Raw genomic sequence first — 14,722 nt, 5'->3', positions numbered from 1 at the left:
TGCGTCAGCCATATTGATAATTTAGAGTAGACTCCAACTAAAGTTCTACTTAGATCAGACCCATTGAAGGGAAGGGAATTTAAGTTAGTCATGACTAACTTAAGTCCCATTCATTACAATGGGTCTAAGTAGGATTTTAGTTGGATTCCACCCTTCGGGTACATTTACATGGTATCGCTCAAACAGATTGGGTATGTATAAGTGTACATGTATGTGAGTACAAAAACCGTAGTATGCATGGTAACATACACAAATTGGTACTAGAACCATGAGCAAAATGCAACTGATGTACTTATCTAAGCACAGTTAATACAAATGTCATAATATTTGGAGTTATTATTAAGACTGCATATAGATAATCATTGTTGTTAAATTGCAAGCAGTCTTGCACAGACATCATTGCCCATGGTGATTGTGACCATTTGTTATGTCCCATAGTCTCTGGTCAAGCTGGATTTAAGTAACACTTCAGCTGTACCAAGTCCCTGTTGTAACAGATGTGTACATTTATGACTCACACTGAATCTCCCCTGCCTTTGCCCCACTCCCTTCCCTCTCTCTTATCAGTTCCTGGCGCTGTTTTCGAACTGTGTTTAGGGATACAAAAGGATGAATGTATAACCATCATGTAGCCTTTTTAAAGAGGGAAAGCAGTTTTCTGTTGGAAAAAATTACTAGACCAGAAGCTGCTTTGTGAGCTGCTCTAGTCAATTTCACCACCTCCTATTGATTTAAACAGGATTTCGGGAAATTAGGAAAACGGAGCCAGCAGTCTCTCCTGCCCTCATCACACTTGGAACAGTTTTCAAAAAGTTACCCACGCTGGCTCCTGGCTAGAATCATAGTAATAGTCATAGTAGGGCAGGGTGTGTGTGTCTCTCTCATTGCTCCAATGAAATAAAGATCTGTATAGTCTAAAAAGCATCCTACCATCCCGAATATCAGCTTTCATTCACAGGTAGGGGAGTGCTGTTGTTTTTGTTTTTAATTATGTAATGAAATTCAAACAACATGATCTCAGCAATCAGTAGAATACTTTGTAAATGATGTCTGAATTAGCATCTTTTCAGACAGCTTTGCAACTTCTAACCACCAGAGAGATAACACCCGTCTTTTCAGACCTTTTCACAGAACCCCCAGGCCTTTCAACGAAGGGGATTTAAACTCTTTGGCATGGCAATTTAACTGCTGAGAAAGCAAAGATTAATGTTGCAAACTTGGCACCACCCTTCCCATGTGAAGAATTCGTGACCTTTGGTCGCTCCTCTTACAAACTGGCAACTCACTCAACAATTAACCCTGCAGGGGGGAAACAGTAAAAAGTAGGGTGGGTGGGTGTGCCAGAGAGAGAGAGAGAGAGAGTTGCATATTGCTGGGCGTGTTCTTCCTATTACTCTAAAACTGTCCCAGAATGTGCAACTCAATTGTGTACACTACCCTGACTTTCTGAAAATACTGTCCTGCAAACTATTAATCTCCATGTAAGAAAAATGAACAAAGTAAATGACCCAATACAAAAATTTTGTGCAAAACTGAATATATGTTCTAGCCATGATTTTACAGAACCAGGAAAGTGGATCGCTGATATCCTACCTCCTTTTGTGAGAAATGTAAACAAACAAAACAGATTGTGCTGAACAGCAGCTATCAGCCCAGAGGCTAAACCCTGGGTGAGACCAGCCACAAACCAGATAGGAGAGTTACCTCCTTTTCCGGTCTCTGGAATGTTTTATGAACAGTGATGTAGGACTGAAAATTTTCCAGTGCTTTTATTTTTATAGGGAAAACTTTCTGTTTCAGAAGTTCATCAGTAAAAGTGATGTATGCCAATTGCACATTCAAAATTAGCCAAGCTTGGCAGTTTCAAAGCTGTAATTAATGTTTTTCAGGTCACGATCCCTAGGAAGTATGTTAAAGAATACATGTATCATTGAAATACATATATGTCTCAGAGTGAAATGGAACTAATAAATAGTGACAGCTAAACTGATGGTGCTCCAACAACCTTACTGGATGAGTGTTAAACTCTCTTGAAAGAGATGAGTAGCTTATAATAAACAAGCTAAAGTAGATCTCTCTAGGATGGGGTGGATAACTTGTGGTCCTCCAGATGTTTGGGTTTAAAAGTTCCATCAGTTCTAGCCACCATTGCCAATGATGAGTGATGGTGGCAGTTGAGCCCTCCAGATGCTTTGGCCTACAAATTGCCCACCCCTGCTCTAGGGCATCAGAATATTTTCTGAAATTCCTGAAACTGAAAATGTTCCTATGCAAATGACCCTATGCAAATGAAACTAATTTGCTATGGACATTTTTTTTCTGATACAAACTGAAAAAATTCCTATGCAACTTCATCTAATTTGCACTGGAAAAGCTACATCACTGTTTATGAAGCATAGCAAATACAAATTCCCAGTGGAGACCTTCCAAAATCCTGAACTCTGAATTCAGCCTTTCCCTGTTGCAAGTAGATGAACAGCTAGTTTCCACTGTGACATAAGCTTGACACTTGCATCTCTCCCGCCTCAAAATAGAATGGAGTCAAAATGGGGACACTGAGAAACAAGAGGGAAATACCAGCATGGGGGGGGGGGGGGGAAACCTGAGATTTGCAATAGACACAAAAAAAACTTAAAGGAGCAACCCTCCCAAAGAAACAGCCCAATGATGTCAGAGCCTGCTCAGTGGCCACAAAGCCCCATAGAATGCTGACTGTTGGTTGCAAAGTACAAACAGATAAATCAAAATTGGAGTGGGGTGGGTGGGGAAGTGAATTGGCTTGTTCGTGCTCCTTACAGCTTACTATAGTATTCCAGAAGAAGGCATGGCTGGCTGCCACCCTGAACAAGAACCAACTTTTGCAGAATACATTCAAGTTCAGACCCTCAGGCAAAAGATTATCATGGGGATGAGACCACTGAGACTATCTACCTCCACAACTCCTTGTTCTTTAAACTAGATACACAACACTAGAAGAACGCTCTTGAATCATTCTTGGGGAATTGTGATGAGACACAGAAAAAGGAATGGCCCCTCAAGTATACCATGCCCATAACCCTTTTGCATCTTTTAATGCAGTGGTCTTCAACTAGTGGGTCACGACCTAAAAGTGGGTCATGAGATCATCCAGATGGGTCGTGGCAAAGCTGTTGCTGCCATGTTGGGCCTGGAGAAAATTGTGAAAGTGGGTCCCATGTTACAGGTTGAGAGTCCAAGGTGGGTCTCGGGTCTGGACCAGTTGAAGACCACTGTTTTAATGGATTAAAACTAGGACCTCAAATTGTGCCTGGAAGGAGGTCAGACCCTGGAACACTGATGCAGGTGCTTTTGATCCTCTGTACCATGATCAACTACAAGCCATGTAAAGTACATAGGCCATTCTTTGGAGACCACAGCCTTCAGCAGTGCATTTGGCAGTGACCCAAGAAAGGGACTTCTTGGTGGTGACTCCTAGGCTGTGGAACTCCCTGCTGAGGGAGGCTAGGTTTGCTCCCTGTTTGCTGTCCTTCTGCTGGCAAGGAAAGACCACTTTATTCAAGAAGTCCTTTGGCCTGTTGGTTTTTTATTTTTTATTCTGTAATTCTTGTTATTGTAATTTGATGTACTTTATTGGTTTAATCAATTTTAAATTATGCCTGTAAGTTGCCTTGAGTGCCATTTTATGGTAGACGGTGGGGTACAAATCAAATAAATTAATCAATCATAGAAGGGAGAGAGGAAGTGGGGAGACTTTATGTCTTTCCCTCTTACTCACTAGGTTCAATGCTCTTTTCCAGGCTGAGATGTTGATGATGATGATATTTCTTACCCGCCTCTCTGATTGGATTGAGGCGGGGAACAACAGCAAGCATAAAATACTGATTAAAAACATAGTATACACTGTTAAAAAACATCCTAAAACATCCTAAAAGCATACTAAAAGCATCCTAAAATTCCACTGGATAGGCCTTCCAGAAGAGATTAGTCTTGATAGCTTTCTTGAGTGCTAAAAGACTGTCAAACTGACAACTCTCCTCCAGCAGGCTATTCCACAGTCTGGGAGCAGCAGAAGAAGAGGTCCTCTGGGTAATGGTTGTCAGCCTAGTCTTTGCTGACTGAAGTAGATTCTTCCCAGAGGACCTGGGTGTGCAGGGCGGATTGTACGGGAGATAAGCAGCACAGCAGAAGGTGAACAGGATGGAACATAGCCTGTAATTTTTTTTTGGGGGGGGGATAAAGGCAGAAAGTGGTAAGCTTAATTTGGGGAGGGGGAATGAAGTGAAGGGGAATAGCACAGTCTGTCAGCATTTTTTCTTTGTCTCTCTGTTCCCCCACACTCCCATGAGTGTGTGTGTTTTATCTCCCCGTCTTCATTCTCTTTGTGTGTGTTTTTCTACAGAGAGAGAGAGAGAGAGAGAGAGAGAGGGGTGGTTTCTCTCCCTTTCCATCCCTTTACCTCCAGATATTTTAACTACCTAACATCAACCCAGTTCTCTGGCTCCTATAAAAAACCCTCACAGCCCAAACTTGCTTGCTGCTCTAAGTAGTAAAGTGACATGACCTGCTCTTGCTCACTAGAGAAGGCCTGAACACCAGCCCGTGCTCCCTGAACAAAAGCTGGGCCTGACAATATGTGTGTGTGCACGTGAGTGTACAGCCTGAAAGAGAAATATCAAGTCTGAAAGCTTTTCACCCATACTTCCTTGGAACTCATGTGACCTCACAAAGCCATGGCAGATTTCTGGTGACTTCACAGAATACAAAACAATACTTATTGGGAATGGGAGGGGAGGGGGGGTAAATCAAATGTCAACAGCTTGTCTCGCATGCAAGTATTCAGTAGGTGGAATTTAAATAACTAACTCTCTGTAAAACAGATTGCTTCTATTTTACAATTATTCCCTTACCACACAAGAGCACTATTCACGAGGGAGCTCAGGCATAATGCCTTATTTTTCCTAAACAAAATAGCCTACTAAGAAAAATATTTGGGAAAGTCACCCATTGACCCCAGATGCATGTTACAAGAAGGGGAGGAAGAGAGGAGACACATCAGGTAAACAAACAAACAAATACATTTTGGTGTAGAGTTATGAATCTTATGTTACAGACTGAAGCTGAAAAGGAAAAACTTCCTGACTGTTAGAGAAGTACGACAATGGAACCAGTTACCTAGGGAGGTTGTGGGCTCTCCCACACTAGGCAGCTGGACAACCATCTGTCAGGGATGCTTTAAGGTGGATTCCTGCATTGAGCAGCAGGTTGGACTCGATGGCCTTATAGGCCCCTTCCAACTCTACTATTCTATGATTCTAATTCAAAAATGTCATATAAATGATCATCACAGATCACGTTATTACTATACATCTTTCCTCCTCTTATATGGTCTTCATTCTGGATTACTGACCCATTTCCACATTCCCTTGGTCCACCCAGTGACTGGGTCTTTCTAGGCCATTTGCTGGGTTCAAGTTGAGAACAATCCCCGTTTTACATAAAGAGAGGCAGAGAATTTTTATTTATTTATTTATTATTGCATTTATATCCCATCTTTTTTCCTGCAAGGAACCCAAGGCGGCATACATAATCCTCCTCCTCTCCACTTTATTGTCACAACAGCCCTTTGAGGTGGGTTGGGCTGAGGGTCTGTGACTGGCCCAAAGTCACCCAGTGGTTTCCATGGCCGACTGGGGACTAGAACCCAGATCTCCCGACTCCCAGTCCAACACTCTAGCCACTACACCACACTGAATCAGAGATCATGGATCTCCTAGAGACATCCAATGGAGCCCTGAGAGAAGAGAATTTGAATCCATCTCTCCCAGGTTCACCATGCATCACCTCTTGAGTTGATTGAAGGCAAGGATCCAGAGGCCACAAGGGTCACCGTAGAAATGGTACTTCAAGTCTGTTCAGCTCATGTTGGCAAGGTCTGCAGGCCATTTAGTGGCCTCAAGAATTATCTCTATGATTCATTTCATATTCTTCTTTCTCCACTCTTTTTTTAGCTACGTCCCCAGAGAATGATAAGCAGAATTGTTAGAAACGAGCAGTGCACACACAGCCTGATCACTCTTGCTTGGCTTCTCCCACTAGTGGGAGCAACTAAACTAAATAGAAACTCACAGGAAATAAAAGTGTAGCATTGCTTCCAAACTGGAACTCTTGGCTTGTCACTCCCAAATAAGCTAGGACTAGGACACCACCAACAAACTTTCAGATCAGAGTCCACCTTGTTAGGGGAGCGACAAACCAGCAGTGTTGGTTCAGATGTAATAATAAGCTCTTTCCTGGTGGGTTACCAATTAGCTTAGCCACTCCCACTGGTGGGAGGAGTTAAGTAGGAGTGAACAAGAAGCCAGAGTTCTCTGCAATTCTGGCTTAACATTATGTGTGAACAGGACCAATCTCTCTTCCCCCTCACACCAACACCATTCAGTTATTACCTTCCCTTGTTGCTTTGAGTTTCTTATTACTCTTGGGGGAAATTGTAGATTAGGACAGATGAGATGAGGTGTTTTTTGTACAGTATAAATTTGAAAAAATTAAGATCAGCAAATAAAAATGCACACTTAGCTATTAAAACCTGAACCTCAGAAGGGGATTGGCCTGACTAGATGCAATTTGCTTATTCCTTGACAGTACCAACCTATACTCACTTACCTTAAAGCAAACCCTATTGAATTCAATGGGACTTACTTCTGAGTAGACATGCCTAGGATTGCACTGTCAGTGTGCTAAATTAATTGTTCTGTTTTTAATTAATCAATTAATCAAATTAATTTATCAAGTTGGCTGCTGTGCAAGTGTACTGAAAACTTAACTGATGTTATCTGTGTCACATGCATGTGTATGGTTTATTATGTTTTAGTATTAAGTAAGTAAAGTCTATTTGATTGAGTGAGATCTATTCAAAATGGATGACTAGTTATAATCCAGCTAAGTAACATTTTCATAAGGATATCAAGCCTGTATCAGAAACTGAGTCACGAATTCAATCAACTTCCTTTAAAACACTATTCTGTATAAATAAAACAAGGCATAGGGGCTTTGTTGATTCATGAGCACCTACGTGTTGGTGCTTGTACTGCAGACCTGATGTTCCATTTTGACCTTAAAGTATTTTTGGCAGGATTGACAGCTTACAAAGAACTGCAAAGTGCCTTCTTTCTTAGGACATGCCCACACTGGATTTTCTAGTATTTGCAATTTCACCTATACAGCCCAACGTGAACATGTAACCTACATGAGCTAGAATATAAGTTGAAGGTTTCTGTCCCATTAACAACAGCATTCACACATGCAGAGAAATACAAGAGAGGCTGACCTGGTTTGCACGATTAGTTTAAGCTGTTGTGTGTGCCGGGCACAATTTGGATAATCACTACCCAGGGATGGCTGTGTGTCATCCAAGTCTGGGTGGGCATGACTTGTTGGAGGGTTAAACAAATCTTGCATAGCCCATGGACTGTTCCTGGGTAATCTGAGGATTGCTTAACCCTCCTGTTTTTTAACGACATGACAAGCCGCCCCTGGGGAGCGATTATTCAAATCGCCCCCCAGCACATGTCATGGCTCATAGCAAGCCACTGTAGCTTGTTTAAGCCACAGTGATGGTGTAAACTGGCCCACTCTGTGAAAAAGCCCCTATGCAAGGCAGCTAAAATGCCTGAAGAAGAACTAGGCGAGCTGAAGAGCACAACAGCTTGTGAGTGGGAGGAAGACACAGGCATTCTCGGTTTCAAAACTGTTGAAAACCACCCAGTTATGCACATAACTGTTCCTGTGTCAGGAGTGAAATAACACCAAAATGAATGAAAAGAGAGTGGGCAAGATGTTACCTGTTCCTCCCTCTACATCCTCTTTTGAGTCATTTTTGGGTAACTCCTAAGAACTGCTTAGCTCAGAAAGTCAGTCACTTAAATAAAAAAGAAAGAAAGGTCTAATCCTTATGGCTTTCAAGAAACACTGAACAACAGTAGCAGATCTTGAAACAAATGGAGCTTCCTTCCAAGAAAATGTGCTTAAAATTAAGGGTGTTGGCAGCTTGGTGTGTGTGTGTGTGAGAGAGAGAGAGACAGAGAATGTAGCGAGGGATGTTTTGACAAGCGCTTTTCTCCAGGTCCTATAGTCAGTATTTAAAGTGCCAGAAGCAACCATCTTCATGCTTTAAAATAACACACACACACACACTTTAAAGAAAAACTCTTAAGACTCCCTGCTGTCTTTGCAGGAGACACACACACACACACTTCCTTTTCATTTTGGTCCTATGAAATGGACACATAGCCTGGAGACAGGTAGCTGTTTATTTTAGGCTGTTGAATGTGGAATAGCCTGCCATGTATACTCTGATCCCACTATCACCCCTCGTAAACAATGCCTTAAAATATTATTTGGCTAATACTAATATGAAAAGAAGCAGCCTTCTGGAGGCAGTTGGTTACAGAAATTAAAAGAATATCATATAAATCCATAACAATGCTGACTCCTTCTTGAAGTTAGCAGTGGGTCCCAAGTGAATTAAAAAGTTTGGTCTTACTGGTTGAGAAAAACAAGGCCTTTGAGTTTAAAAAGCCAGGATGGTATTCCATTCATTTGTCTAACTTGAAACATGATGAACACTGAGATATTGGACATTGAGATGAATATTGGGATATTAAATGTTGAGATATTAGGGGTCAAATTTGGTACACATGCTCAGGACATAATTCTAGTTCAAATACCAACTTGACCCCCAAACCCACTTTTTTAAAAAAACGGAGAGGAAAACGTAAAATAAAATCATAACACAAAATTTGCTGTAAAGACTCAGATGTCAGAATGAAAGGTGATGTGTTCATTTAGAAACCCATTCTAACTTTTCTGTTCAAATGCCACACCTGCTTTCTCTTCGAACTCCACACCTGGGGGTCAAGAAAGTCTGTAAGGTGATGTTTCTCTTGAGCATTGAGATACCGGAATGAAAGCTGGGATATATTTTAATGGCCTAAATTCTCCATTGCAGCTGACAAACCTAGTCAACAAGGGGCGGGGAGAGGAGTTGCAAAATAGATTGCAGCACAATATCTGAAATGCAGCCTCTCAAATACTGTGCTTAACTTTAATTCAAAACATAAGAGGACACTTGACTGTTCCAAGCCTGTGTTTCCCAAGGCTAGTCCAAAGTACTCTCCAAAAAGCTGGCATACCATTTGCCAGAGCGACACATCACGAAATGTGTCCTGACTTGACCTGGACTCAAAAGGATCTGTACCTGAAAGTCAAATTTCCTCTTGCATTGCACATAAGGTATTGTTGAGTCCCACATGCAACATTTTCCCTAGAGAAGTTCATGAAAAAAATCCAAAAAAACCCAATGTGAAATAAATGCCGCAGCTTGCAGTGCCTTTCAATAGTTATTTGCTATTTGCATAGATGCTTTAATCTACCCATGCAGGGAGAATGGCATGTATGAAGTGGTTCATGTCCACAGCAGTGGCCTACTAGCCACTTTTAAAAAAGTTATTCAGAAGGTTCAATTCCATCTTCTATTTCTATTGTTCAGGCTGTTCAGTATGCAAGGAGCTCCATCCCACCCAAACCCCAACAACATAAAGCTGGAAGTCTTGCCTTTCTATTCTACCCTTCCAGTTTGGTTGATATTCTGATCCTGACCATATATTGAATATGGATTTATTTATTACATTTATATTCCACCTTTTTTCCTCCAAGGAACCCAAGGTGGCATACATAATCCTCATCTCCATTTTATCCTCACAACAACAACCCTGTGAGGTAGGCTGGGCTGAGTCTGTGACTGGCCCAAAGTCACCCAGTAAGCTTCCATGGCTGAGTGGGGACTAAGAACCCAGATCTCCTGACTCTTAGTCCAACACTTCAGCCACTACACCAGACCACAAATAGCGTGAGCCTCACCATGTTTATTCAGAAGTCAATGCTACTAATTTCAGTGGACTTTATTCCCAATAGTATCGTAGCCAATGTCCAGCAGATTGAGTATTACCATGTAAAGATTTGCATTTTTACTTTAAAAATATTCATTGTTGTTTTTATTAATTATATTTATTACTATAAGTTGTTATAATTAATAAATGGGTGAGGAACTGAATGCCGATCAGAAAGAAGAAAAATTTCACTTCCTAGAGCCTTGGCAATCTGTGTGGAGGTCCTCTAGGATGATAAAAGCATTTTCATGTTCAAGCTTTAATATCTCAAGAGATGCAACTAAAAATTAATACAGGGATAGTAATCAAGATCCTCCTGGCAAGAGCAGAGAATAACTGAGTAACTATTGGCCTTTTTCAGATGCAAACCACACCGGTTTTGTTTTATATATCAGAAGCACCTGATTCCCATTTTAAATTAACTTATGTTTGAGTTGGGGAAACTCAGATTAGTTTAAATCAGTCCCTCCAGATATTTTGGCCTACAACTCCCATCAGCCCCAACCAGTATGGTCAATGGCCAGGGATGATGGGAGTTGAAGACCAAAACATCTGAAGAGAGGCCCAGGTTGGGAAAGGCTGGTTTAAACTATGGCTTGTCTAAACAAGCCAAGATCAATCTGGGTCTCCTAGCAAACCATAGTTTAAACTAGCCAGACTTTCTCCAGTTTGGATGTAAAAATGAACTCCAGCTAGTTTAAAACAGGAAGAGGGTGCTTCCAACCTCCTCACAGCAGTGCCTGAGGAACATAGGGTAGGGAGACCACAGCTGCATGTAGTGCTAAACTATGGTTTAGTATTGCATCCAAAATGGGTGAGTGACCAGGGCCAGGTTTACACCAAGTAGGATATAACACTATGAAAGTGGTTTGACAACAGTATATGGAATGTGTCATGGGCTCCAACAGTTGTCAGTGCACTTCAATACCATTATAAAGCAATAATGTAGATCCTGCCTAAGCAACAAAAACTGTCAATTAATTTTACCGAAGGCTTTCAAAACAAACACCACAAGACGTTAGAAAAGTACTAGCAACTAAGGAATGCAAAATCTTGCATCACCTTAGTTTATTAATTTGACACAAAAGCATCTTGTTAATATGGAAATTGCTTTACAACACAATGAGCACAGCAGAAGGGAGGACATGTAGAAGTTTTGTTTTTTAAAAAACAGGGAAGAAGGTGAAGAGATCTTATCAGTCTAGACAAGGAAGGGGCCTCTGGAACAGAAATGGGGGGGAAGCAGATTGTTTATAAAAATCACAGTCTTTTAACACAAATTAAAGATTAGTGGTAGACAAAGAGGTGACAAGCTAATGTGAACTTCACATACAACTATTCAATCAATCAATAAACTTTATTGCATATTAGCTGCATGGACTATTCGCAAACAGATGAGACAATAACATACCCGCCGCGAGCTTGCCACTAGCCAGCAAAAGTGCTACAAAAAAGAGAGTTAATAGGATAACAATCATCCGGGTTATAATTACAATGTTAACCAACATATAATATTGGGTTATTAGAGTTTAATGGTTTGATTCAATCAATAGTTTCCGGACCTCCATCGCCCGGTGTACAAACTTGGCAGTCCTAAATGATGTATAATAGTCTGTACCAACCAAAAGTGTTTAAACTACACCTTTAGATGACATGTAGTTAAACCTGGGAATTAAAGGCTCAAGGTAATGTTTCCTCAACTCCACATACCTTGGGCACTCAACTAGGAGATGAATCATATCCTCAGCTTTAGGGCAGCCTGCTGGGCAATCTACATTGGCGCTAGGGTGGTTTTTATAGCGCGCCTTCACCTCCATCAGCTGGAGTGAATTTAACCTGCACCGAGTAAATAGCCATCTCAGCTTTTGTGGCATTCCAGAAGTTAAATATAGGGGAGCCTTTCCCGGAGCAGTAATGATACTTTTATAGAGCCCATTTGAGCGGCTCACTTCGATCGCTGCCATAGATGTCTGAATATCACAGACATACAGCCTTCTAGAAGTCTCATCCTTGGCCCCGTCAAACCCCCTTGTAAGGAGGAATGCTTGCGAGAAGCCCAGTTTGGAGACAGAGTGTCTCATTTTGTCTGCCCATGAATCCTTCCCCATATTGTCATATGTGGACAGCACCAACGGTGAGGCCAACTGAAACACTATCTTTAACCAGAAGGATATTGCTGCTTTTAGAGTCAATGTATGGATTGAATGGCATGCAGTTTCCAGTCGGACAATATCCTTAGATGTAGATCTGGGAACTCCGAGGGCCCTAGATAGAAATTTATGCTGTACTACCGCTAATGGTGTGATATCTGCATGGGCCCAAACGGGCGCTCCATACAGAATCTGAGGGAATAATTTGCTTTTAAACAGTTCTAATAGTGGTGCTACCCTCTGTCCTCCTGCTCCAGCTGCGAAGCAGAAAATAGCGTTAGCTGTTACATTGGCCGCTGAGGCTGCTGCACCCAAATGCTCAGACCAGGATCCGGAAGATACAACTATTACTGTATTTATGGAGAAAATCTCAAAAGCAATAAGCAGCTCTAAGATATCCAGTAAGTAGCTTCAACAGGACTTCAAGACAAAAGCTACTTGCAACCAACCACTGCCCACCTGCTGACAATGTCTTAATCTCAAATTCCCAAGTTCACAGCATCCTTGAGAGGCCATTTCGGCCTCAAAGAGAAGACAGCTGCATTCAAGTCACCTTACCCATAGTCTGCTGTCATGATAAAACGCTCCCAGCAGCTTCACAATGTAAGCATGGTCACAAGTCGCAAGGATCTCAATCTCCACCATGTAGTCCTCCAACTCATCTTCACTCTTGGTCTCAATGACTTTGGCAGCGGCCAATGCACCCGTCTCCTTGTTTTTGGCCTGTAACATAAAAGCAAAGGGAGCTCGATAATCGAAGACCATCATTGAAAACCAAAACAGCCAGACAGCATCTTAGTCATGATGGGTGCACAGTTGTGTAAAATGCTATTTCCTTACACATGGTAGAACAAATTGTGTTATTAGGAGTTACAGTTATACATCAACTCAGCAACCGTGCCAGGAAGAAATGGTCACCACCACCATGGTGTACTAACAGCATTATAAAAATGTCAACATACAGTTGTGAGTATGGATGCTACTCAGGGTAAGATTAAGAATTAAAACGATAACTGATTTCTAACCCATCCCCAACACAAATGCACAAAGCAGCAGACAAGGAAAGGAGATGGCTCAAACCCAGGCCTTTTAAAACTAATTTCCAGTGCCGTACTTCCTGCACCATCAGTACTCTGGTTCTTCAGCAAATCAGGCAGACTAAATGTAACTGGGATGACCATGCATAAACCACAGCTTCAGAATAGTGAGTTTTAGAAACCTGTTTATGGAGATACTGATGTCTGAGCCCTCAGTTCATTGTATGTTGGGGTCTGTTCTCTTTGTCCATCTGCCAGCTCTTCCGACACAATGCAGAGACAACCACAGACAAGAGAATGACCATAAGCAGGCTCTGAAAATGCATCTGGTAAAGCTGTTCATCCAGTCAGAAAAAAAGACCTGGAATATCTAGCAGAAAAATTCAAAATACAAACCAATGTGTATTGTATTTCTCTCTCTCTCTCTCTCTCTCTCTCTCTCTCTCTCTCACACACACACACACACACACACACAAAGTATGAAAGGCCTTATTAGGTGGCCTTGACCTATCTGCACAAATACAACGCAATACCATAAATTTCAGATCATTATCTAGTATTCTGTGCATCATAAACTCTCTGGATGTAGCACATAACTTTGTTCATCAAGACATGCAGTAATACTTTCCAAGCACAACCTTACACAATGCTCTCATCAGCTGACAAGCGGGGGTCGGCAGTTCTGGAAGAAATTTGGACGGCCTGTTTTCATTGACCTTATTGCTTTCTCTTTTTAGGTCTCTGTTTAGAAAATCTGTGCAGAGAGTTTATAACGAGATTACTTCTCAACATAAACACTCAAGGTGTGCTTGAATCAAGCACATGCTCTTACTGCGCACACATACACACAGCTGCCATTATGATTTTGGAGACAAGGTTGAGTCAGTGCATTTGCACCATCCTGTTCCTTTTCAGGAGAAAGAGACAGACAACACCGTCCACCCACCCCAATCTTCCTCCTCTCGTAATTTTCTTATAATGTTCTTTACTGGAGTGTGGCGTGCATCAGCAAAGAGCAGGATGAGAAGTACTTTGAAGTACTCCAGCCTGCAGTGTGGAACTAGAAACAGGAGAGCACCGGCTAGCCACCTGATATATCCTCAGGAAGAACGGCAGCTTTTGTTCAATTTTCTGGGGTACGGAGCTACCAGCTTGGAAGGGCTCCAGCCTGCAGATTACCAGCTTCTCCTTGCCCCAGCAGATCTATTCATCATTAAACTTCCAGTGTGAAGCCCTTCCTAGCCACATGATCTACTCTGGAGGAAGCAAGCCAAGGTCCTCATCATGCCTGGTTAGGCATCATGGAGAACAACTTGAGGAAATGGGTCCCTCTTTCATGAAAGTCTCACTTTCCAGAAACACCACAAAGGAGTACTAAATCATTGACTACTGCCAGGATAGATGGATCGCAAAGTGGACCAGATTTTTCTGGGTCATGTCCTGGGTCAAAGCCTCCCTAAGGGCGAGAACTTCATATACTACCTGCAGCTTGTGTGTCCAAGCTACTGCTTCTACTGCAACGTATCAAGAGGGAGAGGGTCACAACTGTTAGTGAAGCAGCAGCAAAGAGGAGTGTTTAAGCCTTCCTCTACCCACTGCCTTTCTCTGA

At 41.9% G+C, this 14,722-nt stretch overlaps 1 protein-coding gene across 1 annotated transcript in view; it reads right to left on the bottom strand.

Moving 5' to 3' along the window:
- STK10 (serine/threonine kinase 10) overlaps positions 1 to 14,722 on the bottom strand; it is a 94,082-nt gene that overhangs the window by 46,652 nt on the left and 32,708 nt on the right. The window contains exon 2 of the mRNA XM_063120604.1: positions 12,635 to 12,799. Within this exon, the coding sequence (XP_062976674.1) occupies positions 12,635 to 12,799 (165 nt within the window). The remainder of the gene's footprint in view (positions 1 to 12,634; positions 12,800 to 14,722) is intronic.

This window comes from Elgaria multicarinata, chromosome 3 (genome assembly GCF_023053635.1).
Source record: "Elgaria multicarinata webbii isolate HBS135686 ecotype San Diego chromosome 3, rElgMul1.1.pri, whole genome shotgun sequence".
Lineage (NCBI taxonomy): Eukaryota > Metazoa > Chordata > Lepidosauria > Squamata > Anguidae > Elgaria > Elgaria multicarinata.
Note: the sequence above shows the minus strand (reverse complement) of the source record. Positions and strands in the feature narration are given on the sequence as shown.